General features: G+C 39.8%; 1 protein-coding gene across 3 annotated transcripts in view; it reads left to right on the top strand.

Annotated features, from left to right (window-relative positions):
• The window catches only part of sgcz (sarcoglycan zeta), a 979,662-nt gene that overhangs the window by 504,118 nt on the left and 453,701 nt on the right, over positions 1–21,843 (top strand). For 2 of the 3 annotated variants that reach the window (XM_043690307.2, XM_043690318.2), the window contains exon 2: positions 20,823–21,017. In XM_043690307.2, coding sequence (XP_043546242.1) covers positions 20,823–21,017 — 195 coding nt within the window. The remainder of the gene's footprint in view (positions 1–20,822; positions 21,018–21,843) is intronic. The other variant, XM_087988397.1, reaches the window with a different exon arrangement.

The raw sequence follows: 21,843 nt of genomic DNA, 5'->3' as shown, positions 1-21,843 counted from the left end.
TCATTATGTGGTTTCGAGTAAGCTGCCTTTGAAGTATTTAACTGCCATCTGTCCTCCTTTATCTACACCTTGATTTAGATGTTTAGTGAGCTATGGAAGAGGATACATCACTGTACAGACATGAGTACAAGAGGTGTTGTTTATTGTTGCCAAGAAGATTTATTGCATGCTACCAATAAGTACAACTACAAAATAGTCAGACACAAGTGCTGGAACTCAGGAACTGGATAGAATACAATTGTTCAATATGAAGGCCAGTGTAGAACTCCTTGTCTTCACCCATATAATGTATGTGATTTCATCAGACTAAATTGGAATTAATGAAACATAAATATTAATTCTTTCAGAATCTTTACTATGTAGGTCACTTCCCTCCAGTATATTTTCCACATGTTTATCCATTGTACAATCATGCAGTATCACAAGAGTATCTTTATCACTAGTCCTCTCTCACCCAAGTCTCTTAATACACAAAGACAAATGGTCTGGATGTTTCATAATTTTCCCTGAATGCATGTCCTTTGCATTTAGAAGAATGTTAGGTCTTTTGCTTGAGGACTGTTGACCATGGATCATTTCTCCACTGAAGGAATTTTTATCTTTTGTATCTCCTTCACAATGGAAGTTGTTCCTTGTAGACCTTGAAGCTGGTCCATTTCCTGATCTGGAGGACCCTTAATCTTCTGTAATTCCTCTGCAGAGAGACATTGCTATTTGCGTAGTTATGTAATAACATTATCTGAAAAAAAAATCTTGTGAATGTCCACCAGAAAAGACAGCTGCTTCTTTAAAACAAGTAACAACTTTCTAATTGGAAGAGGTAGTCTTCTCAATAATTAGACCAGGCAGGTTTCTGTTCTTGATTATGTCCTGAGTCTGTGCATGTTGTTCTGGCACCGATGGAGTCATATACAGTTCATCTATCTCAAATTATTGATCAGACTAAATATCTTCATTGGCCTTTGTGATTCTTTGACTACAAAGCCTTTTCAGACTCTCAGTTGTGAATTAAAATATCACTTCTGTTACTGGCATTGATTTATGTTTAGGGAGGATTGGACATTTACATCAGTCTCAGTAAAATCTGTGACTTCCTCTATGTTGAGAATATGAACTAATTGTCTTGATCCAATGGCAGTAACCTCATTGGATTCTTTTTTCTGTATGCATGCTGCCAAGATTCCAGGGAACCCAATGATATTTTCTACCAGTTGCCCATGACTGGTTGGTCAAACATGGTTTATTTGGACAACTGATTGTTTCTGATTCAATTATTCTCTTGGAACTTTGTTGATCTCTGTACCTTTTGATGAGGATAAAGTTGAAGCATGTATGCAGGCTCAAAAGTGCAAACTTGTTGTTGTAATCAACATGCACTATTTCAATTTTCTTATGTGTTGGATTGCAATATAACTTATAGTATTCCTACATTCCTGATACCCATTTCATCTGTGCCATGGAGTCTCATCTGTAATAAGTAATCTCTACTTCTTTTGCCATTAAAAATGGCACTATACTCAAAGCCTTTATTGTTTTCTCTCCACAGATGCTGCCAGGTGTGCTGGGTTTTCCAGAAATTTCTGATTATGTTTCAGATTTGCAACATCCACAGTTCCTTGTTTTATTCACTAAATATAACGGTCTGTTCACCTGCTTACTGTTTAATTTTGAGGCAATATTTATTTTAAGAACTGTCAACACCACAATGTGCAATCATGTGTTGGTCCTTCTCTGACTATGAATCTTTATGACAGTGTTATACCCTTTTCCATTTCTTCTCAATGTTTTTTTCTTAATTTTTATTGGTGTAAAGCTGTTTTTAATTTAAATAGTGGTCAGTTTCTCCTAACATCTTCTGCAAGATTCTTTAACTAGGTTTCTTTAAACTTGTTCTCTTCCAGCTTAATTTCGAGACCTGGGTGAAACTACAAACCTGGTCTGAACTTTTATGCTATGTTTCTTGTGACTCGTGACTCTAACCTTGATGATGGTTGTTGTAACAAGTGAGAACACCTTTTTTCACTTGCAGGATATCTCTTCTTTTCTGACCTGTGCACTTTATTCATAAAGTTATCCTCGTTTTCATTAGTGATAGTTAATTTTAGCCTTCCCTTCTTTTGCTAATTGCAGAGCCTCATTTTCTACACTTTCTGACTTTTAAGAGTGGCTGGCATTCTGGTCTTTTCCTAGCCCACACGTTTGTTGCCACTTTTGTTTTCTTGATTCAGGTATGTCTTTGGAGTACTACTTCCATGGCCCCTGCAGTCTGGGTGGAGCTCAATCTAACATGAACATTAATTCCTTCAGAACTATTACTTGAAACAATAGATTCTGCAGTAATGCTAAGAAACAAGAAGAGAAAGAATTCTGAGAGGTTTGGATTATGATTAGACAGGAAGTGTGGAACCAAATGTCAATAGTCTTGATAAGTTTATTGTAGACACTGAGAGGTCATTTCTCCTGACCTGAAAATGTGTTGCTGGAACAGCGCAGCAGGTCAGGCAACATCCAGGGAACAGGAGAATCGATGTTTCGGGCATAAGCCCTTCTTCAGGAATGAGGAAAGTGTGTCCAGCAGGCTAAGATAAAAGGTAGGGAGGAGGGACTTGGGGGAGGGGCTTTGGAAATGCAATAGGTGGAGGGAGGTCAAGGTGAGGGTGATAGGTCAGACTGGGGTGGGGGCGGAGAGGTCAGGAAGAAGATTGCAGGTTAGGAAGGTGATGCTGAGTTCGATGGATTTGACTGAGACAAGGTGGGGGGAGGGGAAATGAAGAAACTGGTGAAATCCGAGTTCATCCCTTGTGGTTGGAGGGTTCCTAGGCGGAAGATGAGGCGCTCTTCCTCCAACCGTCGTGTTGTTGTGACCAAAGAGTCTAGAATATGAGGGCACCATCTCAGGATAAAAGGGCCAATCATTTAGGATTTTGAGTGAAGATATTTATCCTAATCTAAGGATTGTGAAATTTTAGAAACCCCTAACTTGGATAGTTGTGGATTTTCATTTTTGAATAGTTCTACAGGCTTTTGACCTGAAGAGAATCAAGGGAAATTGGAGTAGGTGGGAAATGGAATTGACGCAGAAGATCATTCCTGATTTTGTTTTGAATGTTAGGGCAGATTGAAGGACTAAATGGTCCTCTTGCTCCTCTTACATATGTTTTAATAGAATTAAGACAATGGATGCATAAAAAGATGATAATGTAGTCAAGTACCACAAAAGCTGTTCAGTAATCACAGAGGGATTGTACATCATCAAAGTTATAGAGGAAATAATATGTGATTTTAGTTCGGGTTGTTTCAGTGCTGTGATGAGGCAGGAAATCAATGATTCACATGTGGTTGTGAACCTAGTGAGCTTGAGAGGTAAATGGTCTTCTTTTGCTTCTGAACGTCTTCTGAAGGAAAGAAAATTGCCTTCAAATACATTGAATTACTTTTGCAGTGTAGTTATATTGGCAAAGATTTAACTCTTTGTTTGTTTGACATTTAGATAATCTTGCTGAATCCCTACACTGGCCTTCCAAGAGCATCCCATCCAGACTCGCCACCTTACCCTATCCCTGTAACCCCACATTTCCCATGGTTAATCCAACTTGCCTGCACATCCTTGGACACTATGGGCAATTTAGCTTGCTGAGGTGCAATCCAGCATTAGTGGTGGCACAGTCTGATCTAGTACCTCAGTCTGGTGAGGTACAGGGAAAGAAGGAAGAAGACCAGCTCCCTTGGGTTGATGGCAAGGAGGAGGGGTGAAGATGGGATGAGTCCCTGTACTAGGGAGTTGTCAGGCCACAGTTGCTGGCAGTGACAGAGTATTGGATCAGGATCTGGAGGAGTTGAAATTGGGGATGTATGGGATCTGTTCAATAATTATTAATGAGGCAGACTGAGTTACTGTTTTATTTACTTCCTTAGAACCCCCTGAAGTCTCTGATTTTTATGAAGCCTTATGGAGGGTTCCTACTGTAGAGGACTTATTCCTAGTGTGGATGAATTGAATTTCCCAGGCAATTTCTATTAGTGTGTATGACAATGGGGATTCTTCAGAGTCTCCATGTACAACTCCTATTTATGCCTGAATAATGGCTATCTGGTCAGTTGAAATTCTGAGCTCACATGTTACATGACCAAAAGCTCAATCAATGAGATAGGTTTTAAGGAGAGTCATAAAAGAATGAAGACAGATAGAAAGGTAGAGAATTCCAGCATTTGGAGTATAACCAACTAAACACATGGCCAAAAAGAGCAGAGGAATTAACTTTGGGCACACTCAGTCGCCAAATCCAGATGAGCACAGATATCTCGGAGAATTGTAAGGCTGGAGGAGATTCTAGAGATGAAGGGTGAGACTACAAATGGATGCACAACCAGATTGAGAACTTTAAAATAAATTTGTTGCTTAACTAAGAACCAATATAGAGTTGGAATAGACAGTGATGATTTTTGAATGGGACATTGGGTGCATTAAAACTTGGACAGCAACGTTTTGGATGACTTCCAGTTTATGAAACATAGAATGTGAAACAGCAACAGGATTGGAACCTCCAAATCTGTAGGTGATTGAGGCATGCATGAGGATTTCAACAACAGATGAACTGAAGCAGGGGTGAAGTGTGGGGATGTTAGCAAGGTGGTAAAAGGCAATATTAGTGTTGGTTTGATCAGAATCTCATCTTATGACACCAAAATTGCAAACAAACTAATTTAGACTTGGACACAATTGCTGTAGAGAGAAGGAGATTGGTAGCCAGGGAAGAGAGTTTGGAGGACGTATTAGGACTTCGGACAGAAGCTCATAAACAGTTAGTTGTTAATAAGTACCATTGTTTAACAACACTGGGACACAATTGTAAAGTAATGCAGTTACTCAATATGTTTACACTGAGAACATTTGAAGGTGAAACACTGCTTTTGCTGTTCTGGATTGGAAGCTTTATGCCCTTACTACTGGGGCTGAATAAAGTCCTTGTTAAAACTATGGGAAATTTGAACCTAAAAAAATTGGCAAGTTTGTATTTGTTGTGTTTGGCAGGGATGAGGTGAAGTGTGGAATCCCAACCTCTGGGCTCCCTAATCTAGGTCAACATAGGTCTGCTGGCCTAATTGAATAGTGACAGCTCTGATTTTGTGTCTTCTGTTATAAACATAGGCATAACTAAATGCTTTCATATAAAGTCTCTTCACACTTACAATAACTTCACTAAAAGCCATTGATTTAGAGGTTAGTGAAACTTCAAAGTAAAAAAAAAACTTGCTTTTGGAGATTACAAGCAATTCTAACAGAATAACAGAAATGGATTTTGCTTGTTTCGAAACTCTGAAGATTACTGGTTTAAATTGCTCTGGCAATTTACTTCTGTAAAATGTTTGGCATCAATAGTTTTTTAATGCCCCAGAGTATAAATCATTTAGCTTGCACTGCTGTATTTCCTTAAAGTATTATCAATATTTGGTTAGGAGATTGAATTCATGTCAAGCATTTATTTTACACCCCACTGTAATTTGCTATCGTTCTGTTCACAAATTATGAAACACTGATTGAAGTAAAATGAGGATTTTACTGTGAACTTTACAGCCTGATAGCTTCTCCATTCCCTTCTCTATGTGTGAAAATCTGAGGTTTCACTGTTGTTGAACTGTGTCACCATCATCCACGTTGTCATTTTGCATTATGGGTAGACAATGTAATAAATAATAACAAGTCAGAATCATTTTCAATTCAATTTGGTGTTTTAGGTAATGGACAGAAGCATAGAAATGAAATTTAGAGAAAATTAAGGAAATTATCTGTAGTATTCTGGGTACCTCCAATCATCATCATCATCACACAAAAACAAAGCAGATAATCTGGCCATTACAACATGGCTGTTGGTGGATGTTGGCTGTGGACACAGTTATTGCTACATTTCCTTGCCTGAAAAACACAGTGACTACACTTCCAAAATAAAATGCTTTATCATTTTTAAAGTGCTTTGAAACATCCAGTGATCATGAAAATTCCTGTATTAAATGCAAGACCTTATTTTACTTTTATGAATATTCCAGCTCTGGAACCAAAGCAGAAGCAACAAAAACAGAAATTGATGGCAAAACTCAGCAAGTCTGGCAATATCTCTGGGGAGAAAGCAGAGATATCATTTTGAGTTCAGTGACTCTTTCTCAGAACTGATAGCAGTTAGGAAAAAGTGGTAGAAACAGTGAAGACAAGTTGATGGAATGGCGGTTGAGGGAGGTTGTGGTGTGGGTGGGGGAATGCGGGAGGGGTGGATGGATAAATGGAGATGAAGCACAGAGAGAGAGAGAAACAGATGAAAGAGGTGAACAAATGAGGATATTATTGATAGTAGAAAGAAGGGAGACTGAATAGTGATAATGAGAGCTGAGAAGAGGAAAGAATTGGTAGGCTGTGTTGAAAGTAACTGAGGTAGGACTGAATGTGGGAATGATTAAAAAACATGGAAAGATGGAATGAGGTTCTAAAGTTATTGAACTCGATGTTGAGTCCTAGAGGCTGCAGGGACCCACTTGGTAAATGAATACTGTTCTTCAAGGGTGTGCTGAGACTCGCTGGAGCACTACAGTAAACCCAAGGCAGAGATGTGGGCATGGGAACATGGCAACTGAAATTTTTACAGACAGAAACATTTCAGACTTTTGTGCCCAAACAACTGCCTAACAATTTGTATATCACAAGATATTTAGTAGTCGCAGAACCTGAGTACTGCTGAAAAAGTACATATATTGCTGATTCGTTTCATCTTGCACTCAGGGCATTTGTGTGATTGTCAATATCACAGAGAACACTATTTTATGATGTATGTGAAAAACATACTGATTGGTTAGAAAGTGGACTCTGATTGACCTAAGTATTGCCATGGAAATTAACAAATTAGATTATGACTCACTGTTAACTCCTAAGCTTTCCTTAAATTGGAATCAACAAGTTTAACTTCAGTCAAGGTATTGCCCTAAGGAATGATACAGAAAAGAGCTGTTGCTAATTTTGTGAATTTGAAATAGGAACAATGTTTCCACATGTTCTTTCAGTCTGCATAGGGCAGAGTCCTGTGTATTAATATACTGAATGAAGCTTCCAGTCAGCCCACATGTGTCACACTGCAGACCCAACTGACAATCATTCAGGCTGAATTATTTTGCAAATACTGTGAAAGCACATCAAATGTTGGATACTGTTTGAGTTTTGCATGTGCAATCAGGTTTGATATACTCATGGCCTTGCCTGCCAGAAACAGTGAAAGGACATGATGACAATGTTCAGGATGTATGACCTTTTTTCATAGTTCCTTGAAAGTGGAGTTGCAGGTAGACAGGATAATGAAGAAGGCATTTGGTATGCTTGCCTTTATTGGTCAGTGCATTGAGTATAGGATTTGGGAGGTCTTGTTGCAGCTGTACAGAACATTGGTTCGGCCACTTTTGGAGTATTGTAGATGGAAATGTGTTGCTGGAGAAGCGCAGCAGGTCAGGCAGCATCTAGGGAACAGGAGAATCGACGTTTCGGGCATTAGCCCTTCTTCAGGGCATTAGCCCTTCCTGAAGAAGGGCTAATGCCTGAAACGTCGATTCTCCTGTTCCCTAGATGCTGCCTGACCTGCTGCGCTTCTCCAGCAACACATTTCCATCTCTGATCTCCAGCATCTGCAGACCTCATTTTCTCTTGGAGTATTGTATGCAATTCTGGTCTCCCTGCTATGGAAAGGATGTTGTGAAACTTGAAAGGGTTCAGAAGAGATTAACGAGGATGTTGCCAGGTTTGGAGGGTTTGAGCTATAGGGAGAGGCTGAATAGGCTGGAGTGATTTTCCCTGGAGTCTTGGAGGCTGAGGGGTGTCCTTATAGGTGTTTATAAAATCATGAGGGAGGTGGATAGGTTAAATAGACAAGGTATTTTCCCAAGGTGAGGGGAGTCCAAAACTGGAAGATATAGGTTTAAGGTATAGGGGAAAGATTTAAAAGGGATCTAAGGGCCAACGTTTTCACACAGAGGGTGGTGTGTGTATGGAATGAGCTGCCAGAGGATGTGGTGGAGATTGTACGATTGCAACATTTAAAAAGCATCTGGATGGGTATATGAATAGGAAGGATTCAGAGGGATATGAGCTAATTGCTGGCAAATGGGACTAAATTTATATGAGATATCTGGTCGGCATGGACGAGTTGGACCGAAGGATCTGTTTCCATGCTGTACAGCTCTGTGACTTTATGACTCATTACAAGGGTATATGGATTTTAGTAAGGTGTTTGATAAGGTTCCCCATGGTAGGCTACTGCAAAAAATATGGAGGTATGGCATTGAGGGTGAGTTGGAGGTTTGGATTAGGAATTGGCTGGCTGGAAGAAGACAGAGGGTAGTAGTTGATGGTAAAGGTTCATCTTGGAGTGCAATTACTAGCGGTGTTCCGCAAGGATCTGTTTTGGGACCATTGCTGTTTGTCATTTTTATAAATGACCTGGAGGAGGGGCTAGAAGGTTGGGTGAGCAAGTTTGTGGATGATACGAAAGTCGGTGGAGTTGTTGACAGTGAGGAAGGATGTGTCAAATTACAGCGGGATATAGATAAGCTGCAGAGCTGGGCAGAAAGGTTGCAAATGGAGTTCAATGTAGGTAAGTGTGAGGTGATTCACTTTGGTAAGAGTAACAAAAAGACGGGGTACTGGGCTAATGGTCAGATACTTGGTAGTGTGGATGAGCAGAGGGATCTTGGTGTCCATGTACACAGATCTCTGAAAGTTGCCACCCAGGTAAATAGTGCGGTGAAGAAGGCATATGGCGTACTGGCTTTTATTGGTAGAGGAATTGGGTTCCGGAGCCCTGAGGTCATGTTGCAGTTGTAAAAGACTCTGGTGCGGCCGCATCTGGAATATTGTGTGCAGTTTTGGTCGCCATACTATAGGAAGGATGTGGAGGCACTGGAATGGGTGCAGAGGAGGTTTATCAGGATGTTGCCTGGTATGGCAGGAAGATCGTATGAGGAAAGGCTGAGGCACTTGGGGCTGTTTTCATTGGAGAAAAGAAGATTTAGGGGTGACTTGATAGAGGTGTACAAGATGATTAGGGGTTTAGATAGGGTTGACCATGAGAACCTTTTTCCACGTATGGAGTCAGCTATTACGAGGGGGCATAGCTTTAAATTAAGGGGGGGGTATGTATAGGATAGAGGTTAGGGGTAGATTCTTTACTCAGCAAGTCGTGAGTTCATGGAATGCCCTGTCAGTAGCAGTGGTGGACTCTCCCTCTTTATGGGCATTTAAACAGGCATTGGATAGGCATATGGAGGATAGTGGGCTAGTGTAGGTTCGGTGGGCTTGGATCGGCACAACATCGAGGGCCAAAGGGCCTGTACTGCGCTGTATTTTTCTATGTTCTATGGTCTATGTTCTATGTCCTCATGAGTGTGATAGGCAGAACAGCACTTTGACTTGATCGCAGTATCCTCTCTGTGGTGACACCTCTTGTTTATGACTCTACCATATAACTACTGTATGAAACATCTAGCTTCACTTGTAGATCAAACCTTTGAGGTAACGTACCCTTCTTGGGGTAATCTTGCTAAACAGTCAGCACTTTATTCTCAGTCAATAAAATATTGTTTCCCTTTATGTTGATATGCTTGCTGATTTCCTGATTAGTACAAAACAAAAAAAACTTCACCTTACTGCCTATTATTATGACAAATGGTTTATTCTGCTTAAACACTCTATCTTTATTAATTCTTTTTAAAATTGCACATTTTTGAGAGCAACAATGCTTTTTCTCCTTTTTGCTTGTCTTTGTTATTTTCACAGCCCATATTATTTCAATTGTGAAATGAAATAATTGTCCTGCTCCTGAGATAATTTCGTTCTCAGTACAACTATATGTTCAGTCAAAATGTTAGAGGGAATCTTTTTCAATTAATTGCAAATATTTAATCAAAAGATTGTCCTCTGGGTCAATCTTGGTTTGTTGTGATAATTAGGCAGACAGTGAATGTAGGAATGGTGCCACCTCTCAATTGAAGCTGCAAGAGGTCAGAGCCACCTTAATGTTCAGGCCTCACTAACATGAGGCCAGTGAGCTGTAATCACCAAAAGGGAATATTGAGGCAGCAAGGATGGTGTGGAAATGTATGGCTCCGACTGGGAGGTAACCAACCATATGCTGCTTTCACAGAAAAGCAATCCCAGGAAATGCCGGCAAGCGCAAGCCAGAATACATTTGTGGATCAGGAGGTACAGTCTGAATAGCAAATCATTGGAGCAGCCTGCAGCAATTCTTTAAAGAACCACAATTTAGATTACTTACAGTGTGGAAACAGGCCCTTCGGCCCAACAAGTACACACTGACCCTCCAAAGAGCAACCCACCCAGACCCATTCCCCTACATTTACCCCTTCACCTAACACTATGGGCAATTTAGCATGGCCAATTAACCTAACCAGCACATCTTTGGACTGTGGGAGGAAACTGAAGCACCCAGAGGAAACCCACGCAGACATGGGGAGAATGTGCAAACTCCATACAGACAGTTGCCCGAGGCGGGAATTGAACCCTGATCTTTGGTGCTGTGAGGCAGCAGTGCTAGCCACTGTGCCACCGTGCCGCCCTTAATTGCTCCACATCAGCAACAAATAAGTGTAGAGAAATATAGAACTTAGAAATAGGATCAGGAATGGGCCATTCAGCCCTTTAAGTCTCTTCAGCCATTCAGTTTGATCAGTACCTTTCTTCTGTTTTCCATGCCCTTTGATCCCTTTGACCTTAAAACCATATCTAACTCCTTCTTGAAAACAGTCAATGTTTGGCTTCAACTGCTTTCTGTGGCAGACGAGACCACAGGCTGACCACTCTCTAGATGATGAAATTTCTTAACTGGTGGGAAGAGCATCAGTTAAGTCTTTATGTTTAGAGCAGGTTAGGATGGGAACTGGAATGGTATGTGGTTCTGCAGGAATGGGGATGCTGTGTCAAGTCCTGGAATGGGAAAGAGTGTTGTCGGCTTCCAAGGTGTGGAGGGAATGGCTTCAGGTCTGCAGTCCAAGTCCAAATGCAATATCCAGGCTTAGGATGAAATCACACAAATGCCAGGCAATAACCATCTCCAAGAAAAGATAATTGAAACTTCACCCTTTGAATTCAATAACATTATCGTTGCTGAAAAAGCTACCATCAAATATTCTGGAAGGTCCATTCACCAGAAACTGAATTGAACTAGCCATAAAACTACTGTGGCTATAAGAATAGGTTAGAAATTACAGATCCGACAGTGAGTAATTCACATCCTGACTCCACAAAGCCTGTGGAAATGTTCACTGATGATTGTGCAATGTTCAACATTCACAAATCCTCAGATGCTGAAACAGTCCATGTTCAAATACAACAAGATCGAGATAATTTCCAGACTTGTGCTGATATGTGAAAAGTAACATTCACACCACACAAACACCAGGCAATCGCCATCTCCAAAAAGAGACAACTAATCACAGCGTCTTGGTATTTAATGGCATTACCATCACTCAATCCCCCACTATCAACATCCTGGAGGTTACCATTGACCAGAAACTCAGCAAGACTCACCACGTAAATACAATGGCTCCAAGAGCAAGTCAGAGGCTAGAAATACTGCAGTGAATAACTCACCTCCCAACTCACCAAAGCCTATCTATCATTGACAGGGCACAAGTCAGGAGTGTGATGGAATAATCTCCACAGCTCCAACTACACTCAAGAAGCTTGACACCACCCAGGATAAAGCAGCCCACTTGGTTAATACCATATCCACAGCCATCCATTCCCTACACTGTTGATGCTCAGTAGCAGCAGTAAATACTATCGACAAGATGCATTGCAGAAATTCACCAAAGATTCTCAGACAGCACCTTCCAAACTCACAACCACTTTCATCTCAAAGGACAAGGGCAGCAGACACACGGGAACACCACCACCTTCAAATTCCCCTTCAAGCCACTTACCATTCTGACTTGGAAATATATTAATGTTCCTTTGGTGTTGCAGTGTCAAAATCCTGCAATTTTCTCTCCAACAGCAAATTTGGACTCACAGCAAATGGACTGCCACCTTCTCAAAGGCAACTAAGTATGAGCAATAAATGTCATTCATTGCATGCCTAAGTCAGTAAACCCCGCATCCCATGAATTATTAAAAAATAGTTATGTTTAAAATTACATTTATATACTTACCAAAAATATGATGTTTTGTTTCAGGAAATATACACTTCTGTTTTCAATATTAACTTCTTCATGCAGTGGGGAACTGACATACTTATATCTCCACTTTGTTCTTTCCACTCATATATTAACTCTGAACTGGGAAAATGATTCAGCATAGTTTGTAGGAAGGTGCAAATATGAATGAAATGATAAAAGAAAAAGAGAGATCCTATAAAGTGGCTAAGAACAGTGGGAAATCAGAAGATTGGGAAGGATACAAAAGCAAACAGAGGATAACAAAGAGTGTAATAAGAAAGGAGAGGATCAAATATGAAGGTAGGCTAGCCAGTAATATTAGAAATAATAGTAAAAGTTTCTTTCAGTACATAAGAAACAAACGACAGGCAAAAGTAGACATTGGGCCACTTCAAACTGATGCAGGAAACCTAGTGATGGGAGATAAGGAAATAGCAGGAGAACTTAACAAGTACTTTGCGTCAGTCTTCACAGTAAAGGGAGGTCATGCCTGACAAACCTGTTGGAATTTTTTGAAGAGGTAACAAGTAGGTTAGACCAGGGAAACCCAGTGGATGTGGTCTATCTAGACTTTGAAAAGGCCTTTGATAAGGTGCCACACGGGAGGCTGCTGAGCAAGGTGAGGGCCCATGGTGTTAGAGGTGAGCTGCTGGGATGGATTGAGGATTGGCTGTCTGACAGAAGGCAGAGAGTTGGGATAAAAGGTTCTTTTTCAGAATGGCAGCCGGTGACGAGCGGTGTCCCGCAGGGTTCGGTGCTGGGGCCACAGCTGTTCGCATTATATATTAATGATTTGGATGAGGGAACCGGGGGCATTCTAGCGAAGTTTGCCGATGATACGAAGTTAGGTGGACAGGCAGGTAGTACTGAGGAAGTGGGGAGGATCCAGAAGGATCTAGACAGGTTGGGAGAGTGGTCCAGGAAATGGCTGATGGAATTTAACGTGAGCAAGTGCGAGGTCTTGCACTTTGGCAAAAAGAATAAAAGCATAGACTACTTTCTAAATGGTGAGAAAATTAATAAAGCCAAAGCACAAAGGGATCTGGGAGTGCTAGTCGAGGATTCTCTAAAGGTAAACATGCAGGTTGAGTCCGTGATTAAGAAAGCGAATGCAATGTTGTCTCTTATCTCGAGAGGGTTGGAATATAAAAGCAGAGATGTACTACTAAGACTTTATAAAGCTCTGGTTAGGCCCCATTTGGAGTACTGTGTCCAGTTTTGGTCCCCACACCTCAGGAAGGACATACTGGCACTGGAACGTGTCCAGCGGAGATTCACACGGATGATCCCTGGAATGACAGGTCTAACATATGAGGAACGGCTGAGGATACTGGGATTGTACTCGTTGGAGTTTAGAAGATTAAGGGGAGACTTAATAGAGACGTACAAAATAATACATGGCTTGGAAAAGGTGGATGCTAGGAAATTGTTTCCGTTAAACGAGGAGACTAGGACCCGTGGACACAGCCTTAGAATTAGAAGGGGTCATTTCAGAACAGAAATGCGGAGACATTTCTTCAGCCAGAGAGTGGTGGGCCTGTGGAATTCATTGCCACGGAGTGCAGTGGAAGCCGGGACGCTAAATGTCTTCAAGGCCGAGATTGATAGATTCTTGTTGTCTAGAGGAATTAAGGGCTACGGGGAGAACGCTGGTAAGTGGAGCTGAAATGCGCATCAGCCATGATTGAATGGCGGAGTGGACTCGATGGGCCGAATGGCCTTACTTCCACTCCTATGTCTTATGGTCTTATGGTCTTATGGTCTTATTAAAAAAAGTGAGAAAATAATCCACGTAGGGAATCAATTCTGCTCAAAAATAGCAATCTGAGGATGTACTGATATTCATTTGAATTTTAAGGATTGACTACAAATGTTTCCACCGGCGATATCATGGAATGCTCAAATATTGAATAGGGATAATTGAATTTTTAGTTGGTTGGAAAGGTGATTAAAGACAAATAGCATGGAGTTCGCTGAAAATGAGGACGGGCTTCCAAAAGGTTTGAGAGTGATGCATTACTCACTCTCAAACATAGGACAAGAAAAATAGACTAGATTGGCAGAGAAAGAAGAGGAAGGAAACAAGAAAAGTAGCAGAATGCCATGGATAAACCACCACAGCCACTGGATGTTTTCACCTTCACTAACAACCTTCAGGCTAATGACAGGTGGTGAGAGAATCAGCACCAGGAAATAAGCTACTGATCCTTGTCCTGAACAATCTGCTCATAGCTGTCCATGAACAATAGGTAAGAGCAGCTACTTAAAGTCCAGGAGATTATTACAGCTGGGGTTGGGAGGGGGGGGGGGGGTGTTCACAAATAATTATGTTTTTTTTTTCTTTTGTATTTCATGCGATTTGGCCATTGGTGGAAAGGTCAGCATTTTGTTGCCCACTCTAATTGTCCTCGAATGGAGTGACAATATGAAACAAGTTACAAAGCCTGTTCATTGTTAACAACATTGTTATAAACCAAAACAGAAAATATCCTGCTCAAAAGGGCATTAGAAGGCACTTTTTTTTGTTTAGGACAATCAATGTTAGTTTCATTTACTATTACTGGGACTAACTTTCAATCTCCAATTTTTATTTATTTGAAATTAAATGCCACCATCAACTATGGAGGAATTTGAACCTATGCCAGCAGAATATCAGCCTGGCTAATGCCCGAAACGTCGATTCTCCTGTTCCCTGGATGCTGCCTGACCTGCTGCGCTTTTCCAGCAACACATTTCCATGTTTGGACTACTGGCCCAGGAACATTACAACTGCACTGCTGTCTCTGCTTCCTATGTTGACATCTGTCTGACTCATTTTCTAACATAAGGAGAACAATCCTTATTTGTTGAAGAGGATGGAAGACCATGTTAGGACTTGCACCAAGTATAATTCAAAGTGAAGTCACTTTGTGAACTGATAATACAAATACCTGTGACATAAGAGTGAAAGCAGCAAGTTCTAGATGTAGCTATGTTGTAGGTCAGGTTAATGTTCTGCAATGCTGTCATACTTAATCATGAACAGTGGCAGAAATTAACAGAAATTAAGCATTTAATGTCAGGAGGAATGTCCATGAATGCAAAGGACAGGGCAAACATTGCTAGCTAGAATAGATGATGTTTCTTGGCCTCCTCTGAGGATTCAATTACACAGACATCAATCTTAAGTCAATTCAGTTTTCTCCACATGATGTCAATAAGCAACTGGGCCAGAATTTGATTGGACTAATAGAGATCCCACCTACCGTTTGGAAACTGATGGAGAAAGTCCAGCAGTTCAGTCGGGAAGGCTCAATTGTATTACTTGCCATTCAGGCACTTCAGTGATCATAGCCAGGCTTCCCTGCATTTGAAATCTCCATCACTGGCTACCAGCAAAAACGAGTGGAGTGTTGTTTGCAAGTAGAATGGAGTATAAAAGTCAGACTGAATGAGGTATATTATAGGACTAGAAGCAGTTCAGAGATGCTTTCCTCAACTGGTCCCTGCGATGAGTGTTTGTCTTTTGAGGAAAAGTTAAGTCTGTTTTGCCTGTACTTATTTGCATTCAGAAGAATGAAAGATTATTTTATTGAAACAAGTAAGATTCTGAGTGGATCTGACAGGGTTGGTGCAAGAGGGACATTTCTCCTTTAGGGGAAATCTGGATGGAGGAGCCAGACATTAACAATATTATGTCCCCCACTTAAGATGGAGATGAGGAAGAACATTTCTTCTCTGAGCTCAGAATTCTGATGTTAGACTTCATAATTCCCTTCTCCAGAGAGGAGTGAAGGCAGGGTTACTGAATACAATTCAAGGCTGAGTTAGATGGACTTTTGATTGATAAAACATTCAAGGATTATAAGGGATGGGCAATCAAGTGGAGCTAAGGCCACAGTCAGATCATTTATGACCTTGATGAGTGGTGAAACAAGCTCACGGGCCCAAAATGGCCTACCCCTGCATTTATTTCTTATGATTTTATGATCCAGGTCAAAGTGACTTGTGAAATTTATGTTGGCATAAATATCCAATCAAACACCCAGCAATGTATGTGTCTACTGTGTGAAATATCTACAGGATCCATCGCATCAACATGTCAAAGCTTTTCTGGCTACATTTCTGAATCTCTCAGCTTCCACAGGGACACGTGCAACAAATCATGGGAACGCCTCACTTTCAGGTGCGCCCTCATACAAGGCTGATTCAGGCTGTAGCTGGGTCAAAGTCATGGAATTTCCCAGCATTGTGTAAGCACACACAGTGTCATGCTTGAAAAATAGGACCACCACCTCATTGCAAACATAACACCCTACCCCCAAAGGACTCCCTCTCTGTCTCTTGAGCACTGAAAAATCCTACGCATTATTACAGTTGAGTATCATGCACTTAAGTTTCATGACAACTATTTGAAAGGGATACAGAAAACAAATAGATTTGTGTTTTTAGTAACTGAATTTACTACTGATGAAAAATTATACAACCTCAGAAAACTATCTATGTGGCTCCTATTTTATACCAAGATGAGGAAATTTGTAGTTGGCTTATTATAGCTGATGGTGATAAAGAAATAAATCAAATGTAAATTCTTCAAACAAAGTATAATTTGAATTATTTCAAAAGCGAAAAAATGGAGAGATTTTTCAAACAGGTAAAATAGGTTAGTGCATTGACAAAATTTCGGTGTGTTGAATAATTACCATAAATTTGCATAATTTGATCTATTTTAGTAATACTATAGGCATTAAATGTTAAAATTAATCTTTCTATGAATTATCAGACTGTAAACCTATCCAACTCCAAAACAGTTGATGTGAATGTAATGTAAATGTCGGAAGAAACGTTGGTAAATAAGACAAAATGCAAGATAATAAAAAAAAAGATTAATTAAGCAATTAATTCCTCTATGAATGAAATGAACAACAAAAACAAAAGTTGAGATGAACTCAAAACTGCTTGGTTTTGAATTTGACTTAAAGAAGTAGCCAATACCTTTAAGCCAATGAATAAACCTGCAATTTCAAACTATTGAGGGGCGAGAAAAAAAGAATGGCATGAATCATTCTAAAATTTACTCAATTTCATTTAAGTTGTGGCTGAAATAAAATTCATACATGGTCCATGCACATGAACACCAAATAATACAATTAATTTAATCAGCTGAAAATATGTAATATAAATAATGTGGATATATTGATAATTGTGGATATAGTCCATATTGATATATTCATTGCTAGACTTTAGCATTTTAAAATAAATTGCACTTTAATAACAGAAAATCAGGTATTAGAAGCAGATAAGCATGTCCGCTTAGTGGAATTATTACATCACAAATTGGAAGCAGATGAAACTAACAAGTTAGGAAATGTCACTGTATATCCCTAATCTTATGGATCGTTTCCCAGTAAATTGAGCTCATTTTGTATTTGGAACATTTCAATTAAATTTTACACAGACAGGAGGTGAAAGGTTCAGAACATTTTATCCTTTTTCTACTTTTTGATAAGATCCATCATAGCCCAAGGTTATGCCAGAAAGTAACTTGTTGTAATTATGACCTCCTCAATATTCATTCCCAATTGCTCCTTTTTTTAACTTCATCTCAAGGTTTGTATGTTTTCAAGCCATGCACTACAAAAAAATGACATTACTCGCAAAATATCCTTGACTAAGGTATAAAATGACAAGAGCATTATGGTGTTAAAATGGCTGCCCATGTGGTTAAGTGACTTTTGTGCATAAATTTGATTGATTTGATTTATTTTTGTCACCTGTACCAATACACAGTGAAATGTATTGTTTTGTGTGTTAACCAAAGAAATCATACCTTACATAAGCTCATCAAGATAATCGAACAGAATGCAGAATGTAGTGTTACAACTGCAGAGAAGGTGCAGAGAAAGGTCAACCCTAATATAGGAGAGGTCCATTCATAAGTCTGATAACAGTGAGGAAGAGGCTGTTCTTAAACTTGTTGGTGTGTTTTTTCAAACTTTAGATTAGATTACATTACAGCGTGGAAACAGGCCCTTCGGCCCAACAAGTCCACACCGACCCGCCAAAGCGCAACCCACCCATACCCCTACATTTACCCCTTACCTAACACTACGGGCAATTTAGCATGGCCAATTCACCTGATCTGCACATCTTTGGACTGTAGGAGGAAACCGGAGCACCCGGAGGAAACCCACGCAGACACGGGGAGAACGTGCAAACTCCACACAGTCAGTCGCCTGAGGCGGGAATTGAACCCGGGTCTCAGGCACTGTGAGGCAGCAGTGCTAACCACTGTGCCACCGTGCCACCCACGGTATCTTCTGATTGATGGAAGAGGCTGGAAGAAAGTATAACTGGGGTAGGAAGGGTCATTGATTATGTTGGCTGGTTTCCCGAGGCAACGTGAAGTGTAAATTGAATCAATAGAAGAAAGGCTGGTTTCCATGATGGACTGGGCTACATTCATAATTCTCTGTAAGTTACCATACTAAGCTGTGATGTATCTACCTAGGATACTTTCTATAATGCATCTATAAAAATTGGTAAGAGTCATGCCAAAGTTCCTTAGCTTTCTGAGGATGTAGATGTGTTGAGTGCACTTTCTCAACTGTAGTTTCGACATGAATAGACCAGAACAGATCGTTGGTAATATTTGCTCCTTGCAACTTGAAGCTCTCAACCACTTCCACCTCAGCATTATTGATACAGACAGGGATGTGTCCTCCACTCTGTTTCCTGGAGTCAATGACCAGCTTCTTCATTTTGCTGACATTGAGGGAGAGATTGTTATCTTTACATCATGCCAATAACCTGTCTATCTTTTTCCTGCACTCTATCTTGTTGTATTTTGAGATCCAACCCACTACAGTGGTGTCATCAATAAATTTGTAAATGGAGTTAGAGCTGAATTTGGCCAAACAGTCATGCATGTATAAGGAGTATAGTAAGCATGTATCCTTGCTGGGCACTGTTGTTGAGGATTATTGTTGAGGTGTTGTCACCTCTCCTTACTGATTGTAGTCTGTGGGTCAGGAAGTTGAGGATCCAGTTGTAGAACAGGGAGCAGAGTCCTAGGTCTCAAAGTTTGGTGAAGATATTTGTTAGAATTATGGTGTTGAAGGCATATCTAAAGTCAATTATCAGAAATCTGATGCTTGGTGTCCTTGTTATCCAAAAGTTCCAGGGATGAGTGTAGGGCCAGGGAAACGGTATCTGCTGTGGATCTATTGTGACAGCAGGCAAATTGAAATGGATCAAGGCAAATCTGGGAGGCTGGAGTTGATGTGTGCTATTACAAACATCTCAAAGCACTTCATAATGATAAATTATCTCAAGTCTTTGGAACCTTCAGTGTTACCCTAAATCCATGAGACTTGGGAGCATAGTAGGTCAGTGAGCCAATTGAATCTTCTTCACCATTCAGTGAAATCACAGCTGACCTGAGAATGCTCAATTCCAATTTCATGCATTTTCCCCACAACCTTTGATTCCTCTAATGATTAAAATCTAACTATCTCCATCTCAAATAAGCTAAATGACCCAGCATCTGCAGTAAAGAATTCAACAGCTCAGTCCTTACTGAGAGATATAAAATGCCTCCTCCTCATCTCTGTCTTAAATGGGTGATTGCTCCTCTAAGATTATGCCTTTTAGTCTTAGACTCTCCAAACGAGGGAAACAATCTCTCTGTATCTATCTGATCAAGCCTCTAAGAACTTTTTATGTTTGGATATCTCTCCTCTCATTTCTCTAAACTTCAATAACTACATGCCCATCCTGCTCAATGACGCCTCATAATGAAATCCCTCCATACCTGGAATTAACTGAGCAAACCTTCTCTGTACTACCTTCAGTGTCAGTATATCTTTCCCTAAGTAAGGGAACAAAAACTGTTCACAACATCATAACCATCTATCCCTTCTGCTTTCAACAGCATAAGCTCCATCACTTTTTCCAGCTACCTTCAGTTCTAAATAAGTAATATTGAACTCAAAGTGTTACAATTTGTTGTTCTCTCCACAGCTGCTGTCAGACCTGTTGAGTTTCTCCAGCTCTTCCTGTTTTATTTCACTTCAAACTCTGCTATAATTTAATATTATTGCTTAATTTATTCTCTCACTTTGATATCTGTTTTTGTATGTGTGAACATGATTGTGTTTGTACGCATGAAATTTTGAATATTTCATTATTTTACTTAGACTAGATTCGTTTTAAGAATTACAGTCATCTTGTTGAAAGGTTAAGGAAAGCTGTGTTTTTTTTAACTGTCCTACCATGTAACCTGTAAAATTCTCATTAAATTTGCAAGGATATTTTGTTAAAAAAAGACTACTGCTGTCAAAAAGGAATGGGAAAAGAGGACAGCCATCCTAAGCCTCCTCGTATCATCATGACATATTTTGTCAATTTCTATAGATTGTCAGGAGATGCATTGCAAATATGTGAAGTTCTTTTCTTCTCGAACTACAAATCTGTACTCTTGTTGTGCTATTTCATAATTAACTCCAAACCTATTTAAACTCCAGTGCATATCAGTAAACAACTCTGCACCTGCCTTCATAATATATCTATAATTTAGAATTAAGTTGCTGTCATTTAGTAATCATATGATTGAGTGACAATATTGTTTTTGTTTTCAGATGACAAGGGAACAATATATCTTGGCAGCACAACATAACAACCTACAGAGACCTGAAAATCAACAAGTTTATCAAGTAGGAATTTATGGTTGGCGAAAGCGGTGGCTATACTTTTTTGTGCTCCTCCTAATGGTGACAATGATTGTCAATCTTGCATTGACAATATGGATATTGAAAGTAATGAAATTCTCTGTGGTAAGTGCCTGTTGACTCAAGGCTTTAGGTTTTTTCTGTTTCGAATAGCAGCTTTAGTGAAAAACCCTTGAGGATATGTATAGTACATTGGTAACTGACAATGGTCCTCAGCCATACATTTCTGTAGATCGCCAATAATTTTACAAGGTTTAGAAATGAAAATTAAAGTTTATGCTACACTTATTATTTAGCTTTAAATGACAGGCATCCCCTTAAGCATGCAAAGGGGAGATCTGATTTAGTAATTGCATAGTAATTTACCTGTGCTATCTCAAGAAAATCTCTTTCATAATTGCATCTATATCTTCAAGCATAGCTATCAATATTCAATTTACTCTAAAATTGTTTTTGTCCTCATGTTATTGGAAATGATTTCTTATACTTGGCGGCAATTCTCGGATATATGACCATACTTAGCTGTGGTAGCTGCGATTTTGCAATCATTTCCATTCATTTGGAGCTGCTTAAAGCTATTACAGTTATTAAAATGTAAGCTATTGAAAATCTAACAGAGAGGCCATTCTATGTAACATTGACAAGGAATATTTTAAAACCACCTCTGTCTGGTTAGAACTGTGCAGGTGGTTGGGAAAGGTTAAGACTGCAGGGGTGGAACTGAAAATTGCATCAAGTACCATCCTCTTCACAGCAACATTCATCTTATTTAATCTGAAATAGCTGCCCATTGAGACACAATTTTACTAGCTTTTGACCATTAGCCCATCAATTCCTTCCCTGATTTAAAGTCAGGAATGGTGAAGGATGCTAACATTCCAAAAATATTACACTGTACATGCTATTGCCTTTGTAATATTAAAACACAGCA

This window comes from Chiloscyllium plagiosum, unplaced genomic scaffold, assembly GCF_037043375.1.
Source record: "Chiloscyllium plagiosum isolate Xiang-an unplaced genomic scaffold, Cpla_swu_hap1 HiC_scaffold_1, whole genome shotgun sequence".
Classification (NCBI taxonomy): Eukaryota; Metazoa; Chordata; class Chondrichthyes; order Orectolobiformes; family Hemiscylliidae; genus Chiloscyllium; species Chiloscyllium plagiosum.
This window is presented reverse-complemented; position numbering and strand designations above follow the sequence as displayed.